At 42.0% G+C, this 27,454-nt stretch overlaps 1 protein-coding gene across 2 annotated transcripts; it reads left to right on the top strand.

Annotated features, from left to right (window-relative positions):
- Positions 1-26,750, top strand: LOC139423019 (neuroligin-3-like). 2 transcript variants are annotated; one of them, XM_071174579.1, is made up of 7 exons: positions 1-98; positions 2,834-3,515; positions 4,978-5,028; positions 6,372-6,521; positions 7,281-7,466; positions 21,957-22,746; positions 24,337-26,750. In XM_071174579.1, the coding sequence occupies exons 2-7, from the start codon at positions 3,032-3,034 to the stop codon at positions 25,205-25,207; spliced, it is 2,532 nt and encodes an 843-aa protein (XP_071030680.1). In that variant the 5' UTR covers positions 1-98; positions 2,834-3,031; the 3' UTR covers positions 25,208-26,750. The 2 variants fall into 2 exon arrangements, with proteins under 2 accessions (XP_071030680.1, XP_071030681.1); XM_071174580.1 differs by lacking the exons at positions 2,834-3,515; positions 4,978-5,028 and having other exon boundaries at positions 10-98.
- The last annotated feature ends 704 nt before the right edge of the window (positions 26,751-27,454 follow it).

Below are 27,454 nucleotides of genomic sequence, written 5' to 3' on the forward strand. Positions count from 1 at the left end.
TATTAATGAAATGTGATCATCAATGCAGTGCCATGAAAACGAAATGATATGGAGAAGAGCAAACCAGGGATGAAGAGTAGGAGCCTCCGTTAGAGCAGGTGAGTCGAAAATTCCCTTTCCATGAGATGAAGGTTTGGCAAGATTTTACTACACACCACGATCCCACATAGCAGGATCATGGGTATTCTTTTCATAATATGATGTGTTTTAATTGTAGCACATTTAAACATCATTGTATAATATGTTGATGATATTTAGATGTTTTGCATGTGATAATTAGGGTCAACATTTGCAACGTTTTATTCATCAACCGCATCCTTGGTGTTTATTTGGGAATTTGGAGGAGCAGGGCTGACTGTGGCTTGGTCTTTTGTGTGAACGTCTGGTTTTCAGTCTCTTTTTCACTCTGACATTTTAACGCATCGTTGCCTATTACTGGTGAATCAGTGCCACCAGCTCACCTTCAACAAGGTGTTCTGTGACATTATCATCCTTTTACCCTGTAACCGTGCATGTTTTAGTTTTACACTAAAACGAGTTGGACTAATTGAACGATTTGGAAGGATTAACACTGATTAAATTGCAAGGGCACTCGATTTGGCTATAGCACCGGATATGCGTGCCTTACATAGATAGAGAAGATAAATAAACTGCTTTATTTGCGCCGCACTCCGGTTATCTTTTAGCCATAACCATTCTGCCAATGGTCACAAGCTGCTACCTTGGAATCGGTATAATGCAATTGGGATTCATTAACACAAATTTATAGGCGAAATGTCAAAGCATGTCATGTGTGTCCAATTAGACTCCCCGTGTAGAGTAATTCACTACAAGTTGTCATTGGGATGTGGTTGTAATTGTGCTTATGACTGGCATAGCCAATAGAGCCACTGATATCATTACATTATTGTGGGCCTGTAGCCGCCATAACGGACCTCAACAATGTTGTTTTTTCAAATGCATCTTTAAATGCATGAATACATTTTTTGCCCAGCTTTGGCCCATAAATGCAACATTTGTAGACTATATTCAGGATGTTAACACACCTGTTTTGAGTGTGGTATAACTTATGGTTAATTGTCTGTATTTGACATATTGAGTATATTCGAAAGCATTAGGCTAATGGCCTACACTCAAAGTGACCATTGTTGTTCTCTATGCATTTTCTTAATCAACAGCCTTTGCATTGGGTCTGAAAATTACACACAGCTCAGGAAAATAGGACAGGTTGCGGCATTTAGTTGCAGACTTATACACAGGGCCTGTCAGTATTTTGAAGTGATGATTTTAATATAAGGATATTGAGAACTCTGGATAATTTATTTATTTTCAATGTAGGCTACACACTGCATGGGCATCAGATAGCTCCCACAGCACTGCAAGTATAAGAGACCGTGGGTTGTAATCTATTCGTATTCATGTCTTGTCGGGAAGTCTCTTCCATCTCCCCTGCTAGTCTAAACGCAATCCTATGTGTTTAGGGAATATACCTCGTCAGCTTTGCCTGGCCTCCTGATTAACCTAAGCTGAGGCTTACTTTGTCAACCTTTAGCCTGTTTCTGTATCCATACATCAGCCAATAAATTGCAATCATTGCACAAGTTGAAAATAAACAAATAAAAACAGCGTTTATCTAGCTACATTCACTACTTTTTTCTGATATATTTTCACAACCCAGATTGTACACTTTTGAAGAGGTAGAGGACTCAGAGATATTTCTGTTTTTTGACAAAATCATTATCTGTTCATTCCAGAAAAGAGTAGGTTCACTTTCAGGTGCCTCTACCATGGTCTATCAATAAATGCTAAAGAAATTCATTTAGGGAAACAAACTTATGCTTGCATGTTCTTGGAGTCATCCATACCGACAAGCAAGTACCCAGCCTGATGACCCAGGAGGCTGGTTACACTGTTTCTATTGCCTGTAGCTCTGCAACACTGTTGTTTCACTGTTTTCATTAGGATTTAGTCTAGTGTTTAGCTGTTTTCATTAGGATTTAGTCTAGTGTTTAGCTGTTTTCATTAGGATTTAGTCTAGTGTTTAGCTGTTTTACTGGAGGGTTGTTGTTGCCATGCTGCTGTGGCTCTATACTACGCACATGCAGGCATCATGGGTAAGAACATGATTATATGGCACTGTACTTCCTTCCATCACAGCTTTTCATCCTTCCACTCAAAGGTTACGTCAGTGTTGTTTTTCTGATATTTCTGTCCCGTTCATTACTGTCTTTTAAATGAGAGAAAGTGAATGTGCAGTATATTACTAAATCCCTTACTTCCAGATGCATTGCAGTATACAACATTCTGCCTTCATCGATGCAGATGCTTTTTCAGATAGTTCAAATCTTCTCCCCATGGTATTGTCAGCCCACACTAGAACCATGAAAGGGTGTTTATAACAAACATGACGCTGGAAATTATATCGCCTGTTTGTAGAGTAATATTTGTCCCAGGTGAAATCGTAAAAAAAAAAAAGAAGACAATTGAGGCCAATGAGCATATCTGCGATATATATTTACATATACAGTATTTACATTCATATTCTGCTGGATTACAGACAATACTACCACTCACTCACCAAAGTAGTGTGTTCAAATGGTCCCTTGAGTTCTCCCAAGTGATTAGTTTGCTTTGAAATGATTGTGTGGGTTGTCTACAGGGAGCCTATCTTCTGTGAAAGCATACGGATGATGAGCAACTCCCGCTCTATATATTTAGAAGCCCCAGTTTTCAAGTAATCTGGCAACATAGTCCCGTCAGTATACTCAGGGGCATTGCAGTTAGCAACCCACCGATGTTTGCTCACCTAACCATTTGTCTCTCTTGTTTGCAGCTCGGTTTCAGAACAGCAATGAGAATTGGAGCTGGAGATGAGTGAATACCTGGGCTTTGTTCATTTGTTTTTAGTAACCATTGGCGCCCAGGGCAGGTTGAGCGATGCCTGGTTAAGTGGAATATAGTAGGTCATAGGGGTTGAGAGGACACTCGAGTGTACATTGGCGTGGTGCAAGGGCACTCACTTGCCCAGACCATGTGTTTGGCAGAGTTTACGCACCATGTGTTGCCTGCACACCTATCAAATCGGCGAGGAACCGCAACCATCACCACCCGCCGTGGTCTTTTAATGTGGATGTTATGTTCCTACTGGCCATTTACAGTGGTGACCAGCCAGAACTTCAACCCGACTGTGAACACCCAGTTTGGGAAGCTGAGGGGCCTCCGGGTTGCGGTGCCAGGCGAGGTCCTTAAGCCCGTTGACCAGTACCTTGGGGTGCCGTACGCTGCCCCTCCCATCGGGGAGAAGCGCTTCATGCCCCCAGAGCAGCCCTCTTCCTGGTCAGGGATCAAGAATGCTACCCACTTCATGCCCGTGTGCCCTCAGAACATCCGCAACACAGTGCCTGAGATCATGATGCCCATATGGTTCACCTATAACCTGGACACAGTGGCCAACCTCATTCAGGATCAGAACGAGGACTGTTTGTATTTAAACATCTATATTCCAACAGAGGATGGTGAGTGGAACGGGTAAAATGGACCAAAGGAACAATCCATGTTGTTTACTGTATTACCCTTGCTGTCACCTTGCAATCATCATGTTTTGCGTATGCAGCAGTTGTCCTTGTGCATCTCATTTGTGCCACCCCAAGTTGTTTTCTCATCCAAAGTCATGTCACCTACTCTTCTTCATCCTGTTACACTGTTGACTCCGTTCATTGTGTTCTCTACGGGAAAATCACACACTGATATAAAACCTATTATTGCGTCAGACAACTAATAATTTAAAGTCAGAATATAGCCTACAGCATGGCATAACCTAACTACTGGGAATGGCTCAATAGTTATGATAAATCAGACTCAGACATTTGTTAGGCCGGTGAAATGTTTGTTATTGTGCACTAGAGGCCTGTTGTTTACAATGAAACGCCTTAACCGTGTAAGAATCTGAGTTGCAATACATTTATATATTTCTATGCTATGGATCTGTAGATCAATATTTACTTGACAAATTCGGAGGTGCTTAGTCTCAAGTAAACACTATTGTGATTGATAAACACATTTCCTTTCCTTCATTTATTTTGTAGAGTATTAGGGCTCATACAATATACAGACAGAGTGCATGTGAAAATGGACTGTGTGCAGCATTGTGAAATCATTATGATTATTATTTAATTCGATGTATATCTTTAACCCCCTATCCCACTACCTCCCTTGTATAGTTCCTGAGGGGATGAAAAGTGAACCGGGTTGGGAATTGGGTGCCTGAATGCTTCTTCAATTTTTCAGAGCCTTCTGTTATTCCGTAGTCTTTCATTCATTTTTCAGTCAAAAGAGTATCCAAGGAATGTGCCAGAAAACCCAACAAGAAAGTATGTAGAGAAGAAGGTATGTAAGCTAACAAAGAAGTAAAAAGGAGCAAAGTGACTTCAGAGTTGGCTCAAAACCAAGATCACATCGTCATCGTATTTGAAAATCAAACACAGTAGAGACCGATAAATGTCGGTCAGAGATGTGTGCGTCCATCCATGCCTGAGAGTGTGTGTGTCTCTCTGCTGTGTGAAATTAAGAGCAATCCAGAGTAAGATCATTCCACACAATAACATCCACCCATGACATGTTTATTCGAAAAACACATTGAGTTCTATACATTTTTTATTTGTTATTATTGGAAAGCCATTAATGAAATAAATCAACATTCTGATGTCAAAAGTTACTGTTTGTACAATATGTAAATCTAATTTGTTCTGATTGAGTCATGGCAATGAAAAGGAGAGTACATCATATCTTACCTCAAATTCTGCACAGCCTATGTTTACTGCAAACAAACATTCTTTTGTTTTTACAGTAACGCCATTTTTGACAGATTTTCCGAGACACAGATTGGGATATCACTATCTTCCTTCCTTGGTGGTCAACCATGCTATTTTTGAATTCTCTTGTACTTTTTTGTTTTTTCCTCCTTGATGTGATTCTTAGGGGCCCACAGCAAGAGTCAAGGAGTGGATTTCTCTCATGGTGACAGTGAAGGTATTTTTGGTGCTCAAAGTTTAATGCATGACGTTTTTTCTTTTTTTAGACACTTTTTGACTTTTGATATTTTCATAGACTTTCGTCTTCGATCTTACCTTTGACAACTCAGAAGTGGTTAAACCTTAGTTTATCAGTGGGCATGCCAAGTCAATTATAAGTCACTTGATTCTCTCAGCGTCTTAGCTATTTCACTCTCAATTGTTTTGATTTGGACATCCATATCATATCTGCAGTATTTTTGGTGTCATGGATTTTTTGGGACACTGAATACTGATTTTGTCCCCCTTGAAGACAAATGCTGGTCAATTTGCCATTGATCCCAAATTTACTCAATTTGAACAATGACTCACATGGGTTATTTCTTGTATCTTTGGGGCTATACCAATCAACAAAGATATTATTTTGTAGCACCATAAATAGAATGGGAAGTGAAGATTTTCCTGTGTCTTCTAGGGATCACAGACTGGGCTATCTATAACCAACTACATCTTATCTCAAAGTCTCCACTACCTCTCTTTGAGTCTCATGAGAGGACCGTATGAGTGACTCATGAGGATGAAGCTATTACTATTCACTACATGTCGCACTGTTCAAGAGATTGAGTGTGATGTAGGAAATGGGTGTCCTTAAGTTATTTTATGGCAACTCACGCCTTTCTCACATTGACACTGAACTTACAGTTCAGGTCATATGCCTTATTCTTTTTGTCACCAAATTGTTTTTTACTTTGTCATTTTTTCATTGGGGCGGGGAGGGCAGTTATATTGTGGGGAGGGTTTATATACTTATTCTGACGAAAAAACTATATTTAGTAGTTGTTGTTTTAGATGCAGAGAAAATCATGTCCTGTAATTTAACCACTATTATGACAAATTAATTCGATAGGAGCTTGGTGCACAGAAACGACCACCTTGCCTGAAGACGCATGCTCTGTTGAACATAGTGAACACATAGTATTAACTAGATGCACTTTAGAGATACTAGATGTTAAAACGGTATATTGCTAATAATAGAATATTAGAATATGGCTCAGGCTCTAGTATAAACACAGTTTTGTGGGGGAAAACATTGAGATTGACATAATATAGATCCCTGTTAGGCCTGTATGAGTAGTGTCCTTGCTTTGCATTCTTGTCTCCATTGGTGCGTCACAACCAAGACCGTAATCACCGAAGCACATCTGCTAAAATCAATACCATTACCTTGAGCTTACCTTCAGCTTTAGTGGTGTAAATGTTGCTGAGTCTACCGTCTGGTAGGGGTTACAGTATTCTGATGTTGCATTACCTTGCCAATAACTCTTTACAGTACAAATAGTAAATGGCTGATTCTCTCTGCAGACATTCGGAACACTGAGGCTAGGCCTGTGATGGTCTACATCCATGGAGGATCCTACATGGAGGGGACAGGAAATATGATCGATGGGAGTGTGCTGGCCAGCTATGGGAATGTCATCGTCATCACTCTCAACTACAGGGTCGGAGTACTAGGTGATGGGATTCTCTTACTATCTCTGAATGGTGTCTGTGGAATTTCTTTTCAGTCTAGAAGATACATTTTCTTCTTCTCATAACGTTGATCTCCACACAGAGATCCAATTCATATGTACACTTATGCCAGTTATTCAAACTTCTATTCATTTGTTACATTTCTATCATGTGCTATGGAAGTCCTTTTCTCCTGGTGTGTAATGTATAATCCCAGGTTATGAAGGCAAAGTCTTTTTCAGTATGTTATTGTCTTGAAGAGGGAGTAAGATTAGAACTCCTCAGTCAGAGGACAACGGTTAGGACTATTAATCGCCTACTTGGTGTATACAAGCTACAATATTCCAAAACACTGTTCATCTTTTTTGAACTAACCGCCAGGGAAATTGACCGCTTTTGTCAAGCCTGGAAGACTGATTTAAATAGGAAGGGATGCAGGAATCACAGCCAAGGTCTGGAGTCTTTCTTGTAGGAGCGACATCACAGCTGTAACACTTCATGTATCTCTGTGCGAGGGGCGGAAAGGGCCAGCCCCTCTCTCTGTGATTGATACTGCATAGTGGAGAATGCATAGTGGAGAAAAAGACTGGTTGCAACTCAAGGAACCATGCAGTGAGAGTATCCTTATGAAAAAGTGGAGGAGGAGGAGGAGAATGATGTACTGAGCTAGGTATTTAACCTGCTCTGGTATGGTAAATCACAGATAAAAGTGTGACAAGAAAGAAGTTAAATAACACTAATATCCTCTGCTGTACACTTCAGGGTTCCTCAGTACAGGTGACCAGGCAGCTAAAGGAAATTATGGACTCCTGGACCAGATCCAAGCCCTGCGTTGGATCAGCAAGAACATTGGCTATTTTGGAGGAGACCCTGGTCGCATCACTGTCTTTGGATCTGGGATCGGAGCATCCTGCGTCAGCCTGCTCACACTGTCCCATCACTCTGAGGGTAAGACTAAAACTCAACCTGGATAGACAGGGCAGGGGGGGTGGGATGGGATGGGGATAGTCACCAGTGAATCTCATGCCCAATGAGAATGCCTTTATATAGCTTTATCGCATGATAAACACACACAGACCCAGTGATTCCTCAGCCTGCAGTTTTCACAGACACATACTAGGTACTACATTATCTGGTACTTCATCTCAATGTATAGCTTTATGTGGAGCATTAACATTAATGTGTTGTGCTCTGTAGTATTGCTTCAGGGAAGTGACTTTATTCACTGTGTTGAAACAGATCTACTGTTATCTGCTTTTATTTCTACTTTGATGTTTTTATGCAAAAATGAAAAAATGTTATTTTTCTGTATTATGCCATTATTTAGTTTTACCTTTACATTATAAAGTGTGTTCGGAAAGTATTCAGATCTCTTCCCTTTTTCCACATTTTGTTACGTTACAGCCTTATTCAAAAATGTACTAAATTCTATTTTTCCCTCATCAATCTACACACAATACCCCATAATGACAAAGTGAAAACAGGTTTTTAGATATGTTTGCAAAGTTATAAAAAATGTCAAATATAAATATCTTATTTGCATAAGTATTCTGACCCTTTGCTATGAGACTCAAAACTGAGCTCAGGTGCATCCTGTTTCCATTGATCATTCTTGAGATGTTTCTACAACTTGATTGGAGTCCACCTGTGGTAAATTCAATTGATTGGACATAATTTGGAAAGGCATACATCTGTCTATATAAGGTTCCACAGCTGACAGTGCATGTCAGAGTAAAAACCAAGCCATGAGGTTGACTGGAGAAGGGTACCAAAAAATGTCTGCAGCCTTGAAGGTCCCCAAGAACACAGTGGCCTTTGGAACCACCAAGACTCTTCCTAGAGCTGACCACCTGGCCAAACTGAGCAATCGGGGAGAAGGGCCTTGGTCAGGGAGGTGACCAAGAACTCGATGATCACTCTGACAGAGCTTCAGAGTTCCTCTGCGGTGATGGGATAACCTTCCAGAAGGACAACCATCTCTGCAGCACTCCACCAATAAGGCCTTTATGGTAGAGTGGCCAGACGGAAGCCACTCCTCAGTAAAAAGCACATAATAGCCCGCTTGGAGTTTGCCAAACGGCACCCAAACAACTCTGAGACCATGAGAAATAAGATTATCTGGTCTGATGAAACCAATATTGAACTCTGTGGCAGGGACTGAGCTAAAGAGGATCTGCAAAAAAGAATGGGAGAAACTCATCAAATACAGGTGTGCCAAGCTTGTAGTGTCATATCCAAGAAGACTCGAGGCTGTAATCGCTGCCAAAGGTGCTTAAACAAAGTACTGAGTAAAGGGTATGAATACTTATGTAAATGTGATATTTTTTATCATTATATTTTATAAATGTGCAAACATTTCTAAGCCTGTTTTTGCTTTGTCATTGTGGGTTATTGTGTGTAAATTGATGAGAAAAAAAACAATTGAATACATTTTAGAATAAGGCATTAACGTAGCAAAATGTGGAAAAAGTCAAGGGGTCTGAGTACTTTCGCAGTATGCGCAGTATACAACCCTTATCCTCAACTAAAGAAGGAATAGTTTCACCAAAATGGCGCCGGAGAAGAAGGCTGATGTTTTACGTGGCCCCAACCGATTGTGTTTTTTTTTTTGTATATTTGTGTTGTTTGTAACTTATTTTTGAACTTATTTTGTACATAATGTTGCCGCTACCGTCTCTTATGACTGAAAAGAAGTAATGGACATCAGGATTGCGATTACTCACCACGGACTGGCAGAATCCTTTTTTTCCTTTAACGAGTCTGACGAGCCCTACGCAAAGTATTTACTGCTTTCTTGGGAACAGGCCCAGATCCCCTTGATTTGCGTGAAGAGGAGGTGGAGAAAAATGGGCCAGAGGGCGTGCTGCCTTCTGAGAATTTGTAGGCGATTGAATAAACCCCCACTTCCTTCCATTCTGCTAGCAAACGTGACATTTTTTAAGAATAAAATCGATGATATTCGCAGAGATTAAACTACCAACGGGACATTCAACACTGTAATATCTTATGCTTCACGGAGTCGTGGCTGAACGACGACATTATCAACATACAGATGGCTGGTTATACGCTGCACCGGCAGGATAGAACATCGGTGTCTGGTAAGACAAGGCTCGGCGGACTATGAATTTTTGTAAATAACAGCTGGTGCACGATATCTAAGGAAGTCTCGAGCTATTGCTCACCTGAAGTAGAGTATCTCATGATAAGCTGTAGACCACACTATCTACCTAGAGAGTTGGGGTGGTAGGATAGCCTAGTGGTTAGAGAGGTTGCAAGTTCAAATCCCAGAGCTGACAAGGTACAAATCTGCCCCTGAACAGGCAGTTAACCCACTGTTCCTAGGCCGTCATTGAAAATAAGAATTTGTTCTTATCTGACTTGCCTAGTTAAATAAAGGAAAAATAAAAAATCTGTATTTTTCGTAGCTGTTTACATACCACCACAGTCAGAGGTTGGCACTAAGACAGCTTTGAATGAGCTGTATTCCGCCATAAGCAAACAAGAAAACGGTGTTCCTAGTAGCCGGGGACTTTAATGCAGGGAAACTTAAATCCGTTTTACCAAATTTTTGTCAGCAACCAGAGGGAAAAAACTCTTTACTCCACACACAGAGACGCATACAAAGTTCTCCCTCGCCCTTCATTTGGCAAATCTGACCATAATTCTATCCTCGTGATTCCTGCTTACAAGCAAACATTAAAGCAGGTGCACCAGTGACTAGATCAATAAAAAAGTGATCAGATGAAGCAGATGCTAAACTACAGGACTGTTTTGCTAGCACAGACTGGAATATGTTCCGGGATTCCTCCAATGGCATTGAGGAGTACACCACATCAGTCATTGGCTTCATCAATAAGTGCATTGATGACATCATCCCCACAGTGACCGTACGTACATACCCCAACCAGAAGCCATGGATTAGAGGCAACATCCGCATTGAGCTAAAGGCTAGAGCTGCCGCTTTCAAGGAGCGGGACTCTAATCCAGAAGCTTATAAGAAATCCCGCTATGCCCTCCGACGAACCATCAAACAGGCAAAGCGTCAATACAGGACTAAGATCGAATCGTACTACACCGGCCCTGACACTCGTCGGATGTGGCTTGCAAACCATTACAGACTACAAAGGGAAACACAGCCGAGAGCTGCCCAGTGACACGAGCTAAACTACTTCTATGCTCGCTTCGAGGCAAATAACACTGAAACATGCTCAAGAGCACCAGCTGTTATGGAAGACTGTATGATCGCGCTCTCCGCAGGTCAACATTCATAAGGCCGCAGGACCAGACAGATTACCAGGATGTGTACTGTGAGCATGCACTGACCAACTGGCAAGTGTCTACACTGACATTTATAACCTCTCCCTGACCGAGTCTGTAATACCAACATGTTTTAAACAGACCACATAGTACCTGTGCCAAGAGCACTAAGGTAATGTGCTTAAATGACTACCGACCCGGATCACTCACAGAGTGCTTTGAAAGGCTGGGAATGGCTCACATCAACACCATTATCCCAGAAACCCGAGACCCACTCCAATTTGCCTACCGCCCCAACAGATCCACAGATGATGCAATCTCTATCGCACTCCACACTTCCCTTTCCCACCAGGACAAAAGGAACACTTATGTGAGAATGCTATTCATTGACTACAGCTCAGCGTTCAACACCATAGTGCCCTCCAAGCTTATCAATAAGCTAAGGACCCTGGGACTAAATACCTCCTAATGCAACTGGATCCTGGACTTCCTGATGGGCCGCCCAAGGTGGTAAGGGTATATAACAACACATCCGCCATGCTGATCCCCACCATAGGGGCCCCTCAGGGGTGCTCAGTCCCCTCCTGTACTCCCTGTTCACTCATGACTGCACGGCCAGGCACGACTCCAACACCATCATTAAGTTTGCCGATGACACAACAGTGGTAGGCCTGATCACCGACAACGATGAGACAGCCTATAGAGAGGAGGTCAGAGACCTGGCCGTGTGGTGACAGGACAAAAACCTCTGCCTCAACGTGATCAAGACAAAGGAGATGATTGTGGACTACAGGAAAAGAGGACAGAGCACGCCCCCATTCTCATCAATGGGGCTGCAGTGGAGCAGGTTGAAAGCTTCAAGTTCCTTGGTGTCCATGTCACCAACAAACTAACATGGTCCAAGCACACCAAGAGAGTTGTGAAGAGGGCACGACAAAGCCTATTCCCCCTCAGGAGACTGAAAAGATCTGGCATGGGTCCTCAGATCCTCAAAAGGTTCTACAGCTGCACAATCGAGAGCATCTTGACTGGTTGCATCACTGCCTGGTATGGCAACTGCTCGGGGTCCAATCACAAGGCACTACAGAGGGTAGTGCGACCGGCCCAGTACATCATTGGGGTCAAGCTTCCTGCCATCCATCTATACCAGGAGGTGTCCATCCTGCCATCTATACCAGGAGGTGTCAGAGGAAGGCCCTAAAAATTGTCAAAGACTCCAGCCACCCAAGTCATAGACTGTTCTCTCTGCTACCGCATGGCAAGCGGTACCGGAGTGCCAAGTCTAGGACAAAAAGGCTTAACAGCTTCTACCCCCAAGCCATAAGACCCCTGAACATCTAATCAAATGGCTACCCAGACTATTTGCATCCCCCCCCCCCTCTTTTACACCGCTGCTACACTCTGTTGTTATCATCTATGCATAGTCACTTTAATAACTCTACCTACATGTACATATTACCTCAACTAACCGGTGCCGCCTGTTACGTAACTAGGAGTGGTGGGTGCGGAGTCAGGAGTCAGAGAGCAGAGGTTTAAGGAAAACCGTATTTATTCCGGTGAGAAAAGGTCATGCCAAAACAACAGGCGAATAAATCACCGGCCCAAAACAGGACACAAACAGTCCGGAAAAATACAAACAATACCATCCACAAAACAGAACAGAGAAACAAGCCCACGCAAAAGCAGGTGGGCATAACAGGCTTAAATAGCCCTAAACCAAACCCCAAACGAGAAACAGGTGAAACCAATAAGACATAACCAACAGAAAAGGAAAAGGGAATTGGTGGCAGCTAGTAGACCGGTGACGACGACCTCCGAGGAAGGGGAGCCACCTTCGGTGGAAGTTGTGACACCCCGCACATTGACTCTGTACCGGTACCCCCATGTATATAGTCTCCCTATTGTTATTTTACTGCTGCTCTTTAATTACTTGTTACTTTTATTTCTTATTCTTATTTTTTTAAACTGCATTGTTGGTTAGGGGTTCGTAAGTAAGCATTTCATTGTAAGGTGTAACCTTTTGTTTTCTTAACTGTGTAACCTGTTGTTTTCAGCGCATGTGACTAATAAAATTTGATTTGATTTTATATTCAAACGAGTTCAGTTCACGTAACTGGGTTGACTTTAAAATGAGGGACAGACGTAAATGAATCACTAATCACATTAAATAAATACAAATCTTCAGAAAGGTCTTTGTCAAAGCAAAAACATAACTAGAGCTTTACAGTGATAGTGAAACCTTCAATACATTTGGGGTTAAGCGGGTTAAAATCTTCATGTCAAAATGCCGAATTTTCCATGTGGTCTATAATAAAGGGCACTTCATTTAATTTAACAGGCTTTTGAAATTCACTATTGGTAAACAATTTCTACTTAAAATATCAAAGGGATGCAAAATGTACTCTATTTGTGAACCAAACCGCAAACTCCAAATGGATCCAATCGAGTCCTTCAGAGGAAGTGAATTGTTTGGATATGTGGCTAGGGTGGTAGGGTAGTGGTACAGTTAAGTGATGGCTATTGTTCTCCTCTCCTAAATATAATCAGACTAAAAGCTTTGCCTCTTAAAGAGTGAACCCCTTTAACAGATCCACCTATAAATTCAAGGTAGTGTATGGATGGAGTCTAACTATCTAGCTATCTATCATTTGAACTTTATATATTTACATTTTATTCATCAAGACATGTGTACACAGCACATACTGTGCAGCATCTATTAATCAATATAATAATCTTTAAACCTCACTCTGTTTTACACTCACTAATTTATCCCCAGCGTTTCAGAAAGATTTGCTCGTATTTCTTTCTTACCCTCACGAGAGTAAATGGAAGGAGGGTTGTGAATGAATTGAGGAATGTCACTCAATCTGAAACGAAGATAGTGGCATCTGTGCCTTTACATCTCCCACAACCGCACACACACACACACACACACACACACACACACACACACACACACACACACACACACACACACACACACACACACACACACACACACACACACACACACACACACACCACCTCTTCTCCTCTAATCAATCAGCCCTTTATTACATCAGGCCACAGCTCTAACGGCACCAGAGCCAGCTTAGGCCCCTCTCACTGAGATTGTGTGAGCCAGCGTGATACTGTGGTATACAGACAGACTACCCAAGTCTTTATATCATATATTTTTCAAGCATTAATCAAGAACCACGATCACCGTTGGCGATATAATAAAAATATATTATATCGCCATGTTTTCCAGATGTTTTTCCACTGCCTGGCTGTGTAAAATGAGCTTGTTTCACTACAGGCCAAATTTGGTTTGATGGGATCATAACAAAGTAAAAAACAGGAAGGTCAGTTAAGTGAATAATTAAGGTGAAGCATACAGTATAATCAAAGTGGATAATTTAAGGGACTGAAGAGCAGTGGGATTTGTCCTTTGTTTTCCAGACATGTATGCTTTGGTTAGTGGTTGTGATGTATGTCCTGGTAGCTTGAAGCTACCCTTCAGCTCAATGCTCAGGGTCTTGCACTAACTGTAATCTATGGCCCTCTGAATATACTGTCTTTATCTGACAGTATGCATTATGTGGGTTGAATGCTGTAACAACACAGAATAAAAACATTGAAAGTCCCATTTGGGCTCCCGAGTGGCGCAGCGGTCTAAGGCACTGCATCTCGTTCTAGGGGCTGTATCACAACAGGCCGTGATTGGGAGTCCCATAGGGCAGCGCACAATTGTCCCAGCGTTGTCTGGGTTAGTATTTGGCCGAGGTAGGCCGCCATTGTAAATAAGAATTTGTTCTTAACTGACTTGCCTAGTTAAATAAAGTTTTTTTTTAAATGAAAAATGAAAAAACGGTAGTGAATGCCCATTTTTACTTATCACTTATTAACCATCATTTATTCACATTACTTTACTTTAATACATTTTTTGTTTTATGACTTTATTATTATAATAAAATGCAATTTATTTTTACCTACTTTTTCTCCCAAATTTCATGATATCCAATTGCGATCTTGTCTCATCGCTGCAACTCCCAAACGGGCTTGGGAGAGGCGAAGGTTGAGTCATGCGTCCTCCAGACAATCCGCGCTTCTTAACACCCGTCCGCTTAACCCAAAAGCCACCCGCACAAATGTGCCGGAGGAAACACCATCCAACTGACAATCGAAGTCAACCTGCAGGCGTCTGGCCTTCCACAAGGAGTTGCTAGAGTGTGATGAGCCAAGTAAAGCCCCCCCGGCCAAGCCCTCCCCTAACCTGGGCGATGCTGGGCCAATTGTGCACCGCCCTATGGTACTCCCGGTCGGTTGTGACACAGCCTGGGATCGAACCCGGGTCTGTAGTGACACCTTAGACCGCTGCGCCACTTTGGAAGGCCCCATGACTTTATTATTTCATTCAAAGTAATCATCTCATATAGGGCTGCTGCTGCCTATGCTGCCTGACAAAATCACAATTTGACTAGTTCTTCAGTAAATAAGGCATACTTTTATGACCCTGAAAACCAACTGTCAATCACTTAGATCATGTATTTAAGTGAACCCAGCCTAAAACCCCAAACAGCAAGCAATGCAGGTGTAGAAGCACGGTGGCTTGGAAAAACTCCCTAGAAAGGCCAAAACCTAGGAAGAAACCTAGAGAGGAACCAGGCTATGAGGGGTGGCCAGTACTATTCTGGCTGTGCCGGGTGGAGATTATAACAGAACATGGCCAAGATGTTCAAATGTTCATAAATGACCAGCATGGTCAAATATTAATAATCACAGTAGTTGTCGAGGGTGCAGCAAGTCAGCACATCAGGAGTAAATGTCAGTTGGCTTTTCATAGCCGATCATTATGAGTATCTCTACCACTCCTGCTGTCTCTAGAGAGTTGAAAACAGCAGGTCTGGGACAGGTAGCACGTCCAGTGAACAGGTCAGGATTCCATAGCCGCAGGCAGAACAGTTGAAACTGGAGCAGCAGCACGGTCAGGTGGACTAGGGACAGCAAGGAGTCATCATGCCAGGTAGTCCTGAGGCATGGTCCTAGGGCTCAGGTCCTCCGAGAGAAAGAGAGAATTAGAGAGAGCATACTTAAATTCACACAGGAAACCGGATAAGACAGGAGAAGTACTCCAGATATAACAAACTGACCCAGGAGACACTGTGGCCCCATCCGATAATACCCCCGACAGGGCCAAACAGGAGGGATATAACCCCAACCACTTTGCCAGAGCACAGCCCCCACACCACTAGAGGGATATCTTCAACCACAAACTTATCATCCTGAGACAAGGCTGAGTATAGCCCACAAAGATCTCCGCCACGGCACAACCCAAGGTTGTGACTCAACCCACTCAAGTGACGCACCCCACCTAGGGACGGCATGAAAGAGCACCAGTAAGCCAGTGACCAGTAAGCCAGCCCCTGTAATAGGGTTAAGAGAATCCCAGTGGAGAGAGGGGAACCGGCCAGGCAGAGACAGCAAGGGCGGTTCGTTGCTCCAGAGCCTTTCCGTTCACCTCCTGGGCCAGACTACACTCAATCATATGACCCACTGAAGAGATGAGTCTTCAGTAAAGACTTAAAGGTTGAGACCAAGTCTGCGTCTCTCACATTCTCGCAGACCATTCCATAAAAATGGAGCTCTATAGGGGAAAGCCCTGCCTCCAGCTGTTTGCTTAGAAATTCTAGGGACAATTAGGAGGCCTGCGTCTTGTGACTGTAGCGTACGTGTAGGTATGTACGGCAGGACCAAATCAGAAAGATAGGTAGGAGCAAGCCCATGTAATGCTTTGTAGGTTAGCAGTAAAACCTTGAAATCAGCCCTTGCTTTAACAGGAAGCCAGTGTAGAGAGGCTAGCACTGGAGTAATTGTTAGGAATTTTATGAATAAATGACTAAACAATATCCCCATTTTAAATAGAACTGTAACTAAGTAAACTTATACTCTGTTTTATTATATCTGATTAACAATATGAGTTCATAAGTGAGGGATTGTGGAGCCTGAAGCAGGGGGTAATTACATTTAAATAAATACCATTCCAGCCAGGTTGGAGGAGATTAGGAGTGTTTTTTTTAAGTAAGCAGAAAAGGTCTTTAACCTATGGTTGAACCGACGAAACTTAGCTCTGGGGTGTTTTAGATAAGGCAGTGAGTGCATTCCCAGGTTTCCGTTAACTAGAACTGTCAGCTAAGTGGTGATCGATAATGGTGAGGGGTCAAGAGTTAATTCAGCTATGTTGTGTGTCCTGTGTGTGCGTTAGTGAGTCGGAATGAACTTTTAAACTTGCTTTGTCTCAGTCGGGAGGAGGAGATTCACTCTAGAAGCAATGAAATGACGTCATGTTTTGTATATAAACTGTTGTTCGTGGATAGCGCGCTCCGGAGCGCGCTCCGAGAATAAATGCTATTATCCATTATTGATAAGACTGGTCTCCGTCTATTTTATGCAAATAACAATCTTACAAATTCTCATAAAATAGACTAAGTGAATTCAATTAATGAAAACATATTGGAAATAATGAAATTACAGTAACAGTAATAAGATCACATTTTTTGGTTCTAGTCAGGATTCTAGCAGCCGTATTTAGCACCAAAAGAATGCGGTGATCAATGGTATCAAAAGCAGCACTAAGGTCTAGGAGCACGAGGACAGATGCAGAGCCTTGGTCTGATGCCATTAAAAGGTCATTTACCACCTTCACAAGTGCAGTCTCAGTGCTATGATGGGGTCTAAAACCAGACTGAAGCATTTTGTATACATTGTTTGTCTTCAGGAAGGCAGTGAGTTGCTGCTTTTTCTAAAATTTTTGAGAGGAATGGAAGATTCGATATTGGCCGATAGTTTTTTATATTTTCTGGGTCAAGGTTTGACTTTTTCAAGAGAGGCTTTATTACTGCCACTTTTAGTGAGTTTGGTACACATCCGGTGGATAGAGAGCCTTTTATTATGTTCAACATAGGGGGGCCAAGCACAGGAAGCAGCTCTTTCAGTAGTTTAATTGGAATGCAGCTTGAAAGTTTAGAGGCCATGATTATTTTAATCAGTGTGTCAAGAGATATAGTACTAAAACACTTGAGTGTCTCTCTTGATCCTAGGTCCTGGCAGAGTTGTGCAGACTCAGGACAACTGAGCTTTGAAGGAATACGTAGATTTAAAGAGGAGTCCGTAATTTGCTTTCTAATGATCATGATCTTTTCCTCAAAGAAGTTCATGAATTTATTACTGCTGAAGTGAAAGCCATCCTCACTTGGGGAATGCTGCTTTTTAGTTAGCTTTGCGACAGTATCAAAAAGGAATTTCGGATTGTTCTTATTTTCCTCAATTAAGTTGGAAAAATAGGATGATCGAGCAGCAGTGAGGGCTCTTCGATACTGCATGGTACTGTCTTTCCAAGCTAGTCGGAAGACTTCCAGTTTGGTGTGGCGCCATTTCCGTTCCAATTTTCTGGAAGCTTGCTTCAAAGCTTGGGTATTTTCTGTATACCAGGGAGCTAGTTTCTTATGACAAATGTTTTTAGTTGTTAGGGGTGCAACTGTATCTAGGGTATTGCGCAAGGTTAAATTGAGTTCCTCAGTTAGGTGGTTAACTGATTTTTGTCCTCTGACGTCCTTGGGTAGGCAGAGGGAGTCTGGAAGGCCATCAAAGAATCGTTGTGTTGTCTGTGAATTAATAGCACGACTTTTGATGCTCCTTGGTTGGGGTCTGAGCAGATTATTTGTTGCAATTGCAAACGTAATAAAATGGTGGTCCGATAGTCCATGATTATGAGGAAAAACATTAAGATCCACAATATTTATTCCATGGGACAAAACTAGGTCCAGAGTATGACTGTGACAGTGAGTAGGTCCAGAGACATGTTGGACAAAACCCACTGAGTCGATGATGGCTCCGAAAGCCTTTTGGAGTGGGTCTGTGGACTTTTCCATGTGAATATTAAAGTCACCAAAAATGTGAATATTATCTGCTATGACTACAAGGAATTCAGGGAACTCAATGAGGAACGCTGTATATGGCCCAGGAGGCCTGTAAACAGTAGCTATAAAAAGTGATTGAGTAGGCTGCATAGATTTCATGACTAGAAGCTCAAAAAACGAAAATGTAATTTTTAAAAATAAATTTACATTTTCTATCGTAAATGTTAGCGACACCTCCACCTTTGCGGGATGCACGGGGGATATGGTCACTAGTGAAACCATTTTCAGGCTTGCGAAGCAACTGCTTTCTATCCCTCTCGATTGGCCTTCTCTCTTCTCTCAGTCTCCATGTCTTGCTCCGCACAGACCGGACAAGTTTATGCGGGCGTGCAATAGATTATGGTCATTGTAGTTAATTACCACGTTTTCTGCGCTAAACTGTGTAGAATATTGGCCTGTTGGAAACTTCAACTCCCTACTATGTTGCACAGTTCAGGCTTGATCTGATTTATCTATACATAAACTGCATATCGAGCTCACAGAAAAAAACAGAACGAAATGGAACAAATTATATTTGAAAGTATTTTGAATGTCTCTCATAAAAACCTAATATTTGAGGTATTTGAAAATATGCAAGTTTAAATATATATATATATATTTGATGGCAGCCAAATATTTGATAAAGAACAAAAAACCTTCTACAGTTAGTTCAGTTAATCTAAATATATGATCATAAGTACATGGTTTGGAGAGCTCTTAGATATGAATCTCAATATAGCCTATATTCTTGAATGAAATACATGAGGGACATGGAATCACCTCAACATTAGAGTAGACCACTTTTGCTGCTTCAGAATGACTAACAAATATATGTTCATAATGAGACAAGGTAATACTAACACTTGACATAGTTGTTATACATGTGTAGTAACTTTGTGATTATTACAATAGAAACATTGGTGTTACATAGGACTTTGGAAATGGCTTTATAATTTCATATTAATGGAATTATTACATAAATGGAATAAGAAACAGTCACTATTCCTCTTGTGTACAGTAGTTAAAAGGGTTAGGGTTAGCTAATAAAATGTTACTACAAAAGTAATGACAGTTGTATTACACAGACACAAGAATAGTTTAATGTTAAGTGTTACTGAGAATGCTAATAGTAACCAAATATGGCTATTAAGTGTTGAAAGGAAATCAACTACAGCTGAGGTAGGTGGAAAATCAAAAAAATGATCCCTTTACAGATGGTATAGTGTGTGTTTGAAATAAGAACACTTACCCTCAGATGGACAGAGGTTCCAAGTAGTTTTTTGTAAGTATCCAAATTGATGTTTGTAGTGTTTGCAAGTGGCTTTTAATTACTCTGCATTATTTTCAGGTATCATAAAATTAATTGCAGCTTTTGACCTTTTCAGTAGCATGTTGAAAGAGCCATACAATAGTTGAGTATCACAACTTATTTATACTTATCTGTACAAAATGTCATTGGTTAATTGGTTTGACTTGATTATGTACACCTGGGGCAATTGACATTCAAGAGAATGGACATTTACAAAATGTTCAGATAGAAATGTATTGTATAGATCAAATATGACTGCCAGATAGATTGGAATAGTATAGGAGATTGTGTGTGCTCTATTCATTCTATCTTCAACATGCAGTTCCGATACAGTCCTGCCATTAGTTGAAGGCAGCCAATCCAATAGTTTCAGAAAAGTAGTCCCTTACTTGTTTTCTCAGATCTGTATTCAATTTGTTTTAATAAGTAGTTACTTTCTGAGATCTGTATTTGAATAGCTTTAAAAAGTAGTTATTTCCACAAACTATATTTGTGGGAAGAGTTACTTTCCACAAACATAGTTTAAACTACAGGTATCCCAGGTCTGAATTATACCCATTTTGCCATGACTTGTTAATATGATTTCTGAGTGAGTGCCTAACAATATCGCCCTGGAAGTCAGGGCCACTGGGCACGTTCCCTGCATGCACGGTCGGTAATTCGATCATGATTCATACAAGTTTAGGTAGTTGGCTAGACTAATTTACCAATCTGAAAGATGTTTTGACATGGGCTAGTTGATAAATAGAGAGAAACTTCTGATGCACTATCAAATTTTCGAAATTACTGTACACGTCTGTCAAATAAAATGGTGGCCCTGCCACATAGCCAAGTAGTCTTTGGTTAGAGAGTTCCCTGAGGACGCAGATATTGAGGCACGATGCGATGACTGACTTTGTGTGTGCTACTGTGGTGTGTGTAGTTCCCTGCATGAGGGCTGCCTGTTATCGCATACACACCTGCTCACACACCCCCTGATGTGGTATTGATTTTGGAGCATGGTTTCTGTCAATGTTTATTATTTGGTTTGCCTGGCTGTCCACGGACCTCCATTACACTTGGTTCTGATGGACATGCTGTGAGTGTCAGCAGAGAGAGAGAGAGAGAGAGTGAGAGAGCTGTGAGTGTCAGCAGAGAGAGAGAGAGAGAGAGAGTGAGAGAGCTGTGAGTGTCAGCAGAGAGAAAGAGAGAGTGAGAGAGCTGTGAGTGTCAGCAGAGAGAGAGAGAAAGATGTTCCACATCAAGATCACTGGACCAATTCTTGCACAGAGTTAGGTTGAATTAATAGTGCTTCTTAAAATGTAATCTTAAAGGTTCATTTAACAGTGATGTTTTCAACAAGGCTACTGTGTGTATTCACGAAAATTCCTTTTTTTTTTTTTTGTAAATTGAAATTTTCTATCGTGACTCATTCCCAAAATCAGTACTCTTCAAGATGAGTGCCACAAATATGATGCCTTTGTGTTGAGTGAGAGTTTAATTAATTCAAATCCCTTTTTAATGTGGCCAATGTTGTGAGACCTTGCATATGCACCACTTACTAAGCTTTATTTTTAATTGTGGAATATACACTCTCAATTAGAATTCATATCATTTTTAGAGTTCCTTCCTTTCCCTCGATATTATTTAGTGATTTATCTTTCGTTAAAGGAAAATGAAAGTTAACTGAGACTGCAGATACACAGATTGAAAAAGCAATGTTGATGAGGTTTGTCTATCACCATCTCAGATGAAATTGTGCGGTGAGCACAAATTATCATCAAAAGTCTGGTCAAAACTGACCTCTCATCATCAGAACCTAGATAGAGATCCTATGAAGCTACCAATATGTTATACTGCAGGGTAGGCCTAAACATTTACTGTCTCAGATGGTTGTTGACCAAACAGCCCTCCTCTGATCTATGTTTGTGCCTGACTGTGCTGTGATCTCCTCAGGCCTGTTCCACAGAGCCATCATCCAGAGTGGCTCAGCCCTGTCCAGCTGGGCCGTCAACTATCAGCCTGTCAAGTACACCCGCATGCTGGCCGAGAGGGTGGGCTGCAACGTGCTGGACACCCTGGACATGGTGTCCTGCCTGCAGAAGAAGAGTGCCAGAGAGCTGGTGGAGCAGGACATCCAGCCAGCCCGCTACCACGTAGCCTTTGGCCCCGTCATTGATGGTGACGTCATCCCTGATGATCCCGAGATCCTGATGGAGCAGGGCGAGTTCCTCAACTATGACATCATGCTGGGCGTCAACCAGGGGGAAGGGCTGCGCTTTGTGGAGACTGTTGTTGACCTGGAGGACGGCGTATCTGGCAGCGACTTTGATTTTGCTGTGTCGGACTTTGTGGACAGCCTGTATGGCTACCCGGAGGGGAAGGACACTCTGAGGGAGACCATCAAGTTCATGTACACGGACTGGGCCGACAGGGACAACCCGGAGACCAGGAGGAAGACATTAGTTGCCCTGTTCACTGACCACCAGTGGGTGGAGCCCTCAGTGGTGACGGCTGACCTGCACGCCCGCTACGGCTCGCCCACATACTTCTACGCCTTCTACCACCACTGCCAGAGCCTGATGAAGCCTGTGTGGTCGGACTCGGCCCACGGGGACGAGGTGCCCTATGTGTTTGGCATCCCCATGGTGGGAGCCACTGACCTGTTCCCGTGCAACTTCTCCAGGAATGACATCATGCTCAGCGCTGTGGTCATGACCTACTGGACTAACTTCGCTAAGAGTGGGTGAGTACAGTACACTGAGATCTGGTCAGCCTTGATTGTATAGTAAAATAATGGGGTCATTCTTTCACTTCTTTCAGAATATTTCCCATTTGTGTCCATGTATTTTCCCCAAAAGTTTTCCTAATCATATTTAGATGCGCATTGAAGCCTGTGCAGAATAACCAGTATTTATAGACATACAGTATAGATGCACTTCACATGTACAGTGCCTTCAGAAAGTACTCACACCCCTTGACATATTCCACATTTTGTGTTACAGCCTGAATTAAAAAATTATTACATTTAGATTTTTTTGTCAGTGGACTACACACAGTTTGTGATGTCAAAGTGGAATTAGGATTATTTTTAGTTTTTACAAATGAAAAGTTGAAATATCGAGTCAATAAGTATTCAATCCCTGTGTTATGTCAAGCCTAAATAAGTACAGGAGTAAACATTTGCTTGACAAGTTGCATGGACTCACTCTTTGTGCAATAATAGTGTTTAATATGATTTTTGAATGACTACCTCATCTCTGTACTCCACACATACAGTACAATTATCTGTAAGGTCCTTCAGTCAAGCAGTAAATTTCAAACACAAATTCAACCACAAAGACCAGGGCAGTTTTCCAATGCCTCACAAAGAAGGGCACCTATTGGTAGATAAAATCAAAAGAAGACATTGTATATCCCTTTGAGCATGGTGAAGTTATTCATTACACTTTGGATGGTGTATCAATACACCCGGTCAAAACAAAGACACAGGCATCCTTCCTAACTCAGTTGCCGGAGAGGAAGGAAACCGCTCTGGGATTTCACCATGAGGCCAATGGTGACTTTAAAACCGTTTCAGAATTTAATGGCTGTGATAGGAGAAAACTGAGGATGGATAAACAACATCGTAGTTACTCAACAATACCAACCTAATTGACAAAGTGAAAAAAAGGAAGCCAGTACATAATACAAATATTCCAACAAGGCACTTAAGTAATACTACAAAATGTTATGCTTGAGGCAAATCCAATACAACACATTACTTATTTTCAAGCGCAGTGGTGGCTGCATCATGTTATGGGTATGCTTGTAATCGTTAAGGGCTGGGGAGTTTTTCAGGATAAAAAAGAAACGGAATGGAGTTAAGCACAGGCAAAATCCTAGAGGAAAACCTGGTTCAGTCTGCTTTCCAACAGACACTGGGAGATGAATTCACTTTTCAGCAGGACAATAACCTAAAACACAAGGCCTAATATACATTGGAGTTGCTTACCAAGAAGACAGTGAATGTTCCTGAGTGGGCGAGTTACAGTTTTAACTTAAATCTACATGAAAATCTATGGCAAGACCTGAAAATGGTTGTCTAGCAATGATCAACAACCTATTTGACAGAGCTTGAATAATTGTTTTAAGAATAATGGACAAATGTTGCACAATCCAGGTGTGGGACACTCTTAGAGACTTACCCAGAAAGACATTTCTGTGACATTACATCAACCAGTTTCACAGCTCACAACTTGCCTGTTGACATCCCCCATAATGAAACAAATGAAAGTTTAATGTCTTCTATGTGGGTAGTCAATCTCTGATCCCTGTCTTCACTGTTTGTTTGCAGGGATCCCAACAAGCCAGTTCCTCAGGACACCAAGTTCATCCACACCAAGGCCAACCGCTTTGAGGAGGTGGCCTGGTCCAAGTACAACCCCCATGACCAGCTGTACCTTCACATCGGCCTGAAGCCTCGCATCCGCGACCACTACCGCGCCACCAAGGTAGCTTTCTGGAAGCACCTGGTGCCCCACCTGTATAACCTCCATGACATGTTCCAATACACCTCCACCACCACCAAGGTCCCTCCCCAGGACACCACCAACTCCAACGGTAAGAGGACTGGCACCACCAAGCGTCCGCCTGTCTCCACGGCCCACAGCAGTAACGGGGATGAGGAGGAAACGGGTCCTCTGATTGTGGCTAACCCGAGAGATTACTCCACTGAGCTGAGTGTCACCATCGCTGTGGGCGCTTCACTGCTGTTCCTCAATGTGCTGGCCTTTGCCGCGCTCTATTACCGTAAGGACAAGCGCAGCCGACAGGATGGCCACGGCAGCCCCCATCAAGCCAGTCCCCAGCGACAGAGCAACGGCAACGAAGTGAGCCACACCACCACCACCATCGACGAGAGCCTGTCCCATCAGATGACCCAGAGCAGCCAGATGAACCAGTGTGACACCCTGCATGACCTCCATGATCTCCACGACCTCCATGACCTTCATGACCTTCACGACCCCCTGCACCTCTCCACCAACATGGACTACACCATGACCCTGCGCCGCTCACCAGACGACATCCCCCTGATGACACCCAACAATATCACCATGATCCCCAACTCCTTGATGGGCCTTCCCAATATGCACCCCTACAGTACCTTCCCAGCCGGGTACAACTCCACAGGCCTGCCCCACTCCCACTCCACCACCCGGGTATAGACCCAGCCTGGGACAGATGACATACAGACCACAGGGGACAGAGATTGTAGAGGTGAGTTGAGGTGCGTGCTGTGCTGTACAGTAGTTTAGGAATGAATACAAAACAGTAGTTGGTATGGGATGCGTGGGTAAGATAAGTTTGAATTTATGTTCATACTGCAAGAGCCATACAAAGCTTTTTCTGCTCAAAGGGTGCAGAATCGCCACCAATATAATACTACTGCATCCTCTTCCTCACAGAAGGAGGTCTATAAGCAGTGTCATTTTCTTATAATCATTTTCAAAAGCCTTTGTGAGCTGGTTAAAACGTGGGGAAAAAAAGCTTTTTATTTCCCATTCTTGTCTTTTGAGGGTAACATTTATCTGTTTCTTTCTTGTACAACCTCAGTATAGTGTTTGTACAGTTGGATTTGTACGGGAAGCTTTTTTCTTACTATGATATCTGTTTTGATTTTCAACAATTCTTTGTGGAACAATTAACATCTGGACTCATCCCTGACTGAAGGACATTTGTAAAAAGCAGAAAATCTGTGTTATGAAGCTATTTTATACATATTCCTCATGTTACTCACAACTTAAAAGGGTATTTTTTACTTCCTGACTAAAGAATGGCTTGTCACTGTAACATTCTCTGCTTAGAGAAATACTGTTACGGTGACTGTGATGAATTGAACCTTTACTACAACATTGATTACAATTTGTAGTAAAAGTATCACATTTATCCAAACAATATTTCTATTTGAATATGCACAACGTGTGTGCGTTCGTGTGTGTGTGTGTGTGTGACTGTGTGTGTGTGTGTGTGTGTGTGTGTGCGTGTGTTTGTGTCTGTTTGCGTGCGTGTATGTTTGTGAGCGTGTGCGTGTCTGCGCACACGCAAAGTGCAATGTACAAGTGTAAATTGGTAAGACATTTGTTTGACATTTGTTTGAAGTATTGGCTTTCATCATATTAGTGTTGTACTCCGATCTATGGTCGTCTGTTTAAGTACCTTTGTTATTTTTCAGTTAACTGGGTCTTCTTTTGCTAAACCCGTTCTGCGAATGCGACTTCTGCTTTGTTATAAACAGAGAATAGCTTAAGATGGCACCTACTCTAACCAACTGATATGATTCCATTGGCTTGGCTTGTTTGTACAGAATAAACTTAGACCAGCAGTTTTTTTATTGTTATTTGTTTATATGAATATAAAGGTATTCAGTAAGATAATTAAGTATATCACAATTGTATGTATAAACTACCTGAATCAATCAGATTTTAAAGAGTTTTGCTTCAAATATTGCAGATTGAGCGAGCTGAGATTCACCCATAGGCTTCATCCCATTTACACAAAACCCAGATTTTGCAGCATAACCCGTTTTGAAGCATTGCTATGAAAGTTTATTTTGAATTCAATGTGAACACTTCACAGTATTATTCTGGGAGAGTGCACATCGCTCGGAGAATTATTGTCATCTTGCTTTCTTTGATACGATCATAGAACACAATTGACTAATACTACTGTTCAATATCAATGGGCTGATTAAAGATTTTTTGGAACTGAGTTGTCTTCTTGTCAAAATCCATCAACTTTAAAAAAATGTATCAGCTTTACTATGAGTCAGATGGCCAATCTAATTCAATTGTATCACATATCAAGATTATTTTTCAACGGAAAACAAACAGCACAATTTCAGCTTGGATTTTGAGGCATCAGGGCAATGCCCCATATATGACTGGGACCAGTTGAGATTACATAGACACAGCTTTGGCATATTATCATAATCTATGGTACATTTGTAACTGTATGTTGATATTTTGGTCAAGGGCTAAGACTGGGGAAAGTCAAAGAGGATAAGAGGTTACAGGCACACTCCAAAAAGACAGTGTGGTGTTTGCTCCAGCTGCACACTGGGACCATTGTAAGGAGTGGGCTTTGACATCAACTGGGTCAGGGATGAGGGAGGGGAGGGAGGGCAGCAGCTGGATCCAGCCCTCAATGTCCCCTTGTTAGTCTACTTAATCAATGTCAGTCCAATGGCATTTCCATGGTCTACCTTTTGTTTTATACTTTTGTCTGCACATTCTTCATATCTCTCTGTGTTTCCTGAAGATGCTTCTCTGAAGAGCCGAACACACCCACCAGCCAGAGCTTGCTTTCATTGACCATGTGGTGTCCTTTACGTACCTCAGATAGGCAGCACACATACTATGCAGACCATGAATAGCCTGGCTACTAAGAGAGAATAAACTGTCCATGCAGCAGCC

This window comes from Oncorhynchus clarkii, chromosome 12 (genome assembly GCF_045791955.1).
Source record: "Oncorhynchus clarkii lewisi isolate Uvic-CL-2024 chromosome 12, UVic_Ocla_1.0, whole genome shotgun sequence".
In the NCBI taxonomy this organism is placed as follows: domain Eukaryota; kingdom Metazoa; phylum Chordata; class Actinopteri; order Salmoniformes; family Salmonidae; genus Oncorhynchus; species Oncorhynchus clarkii.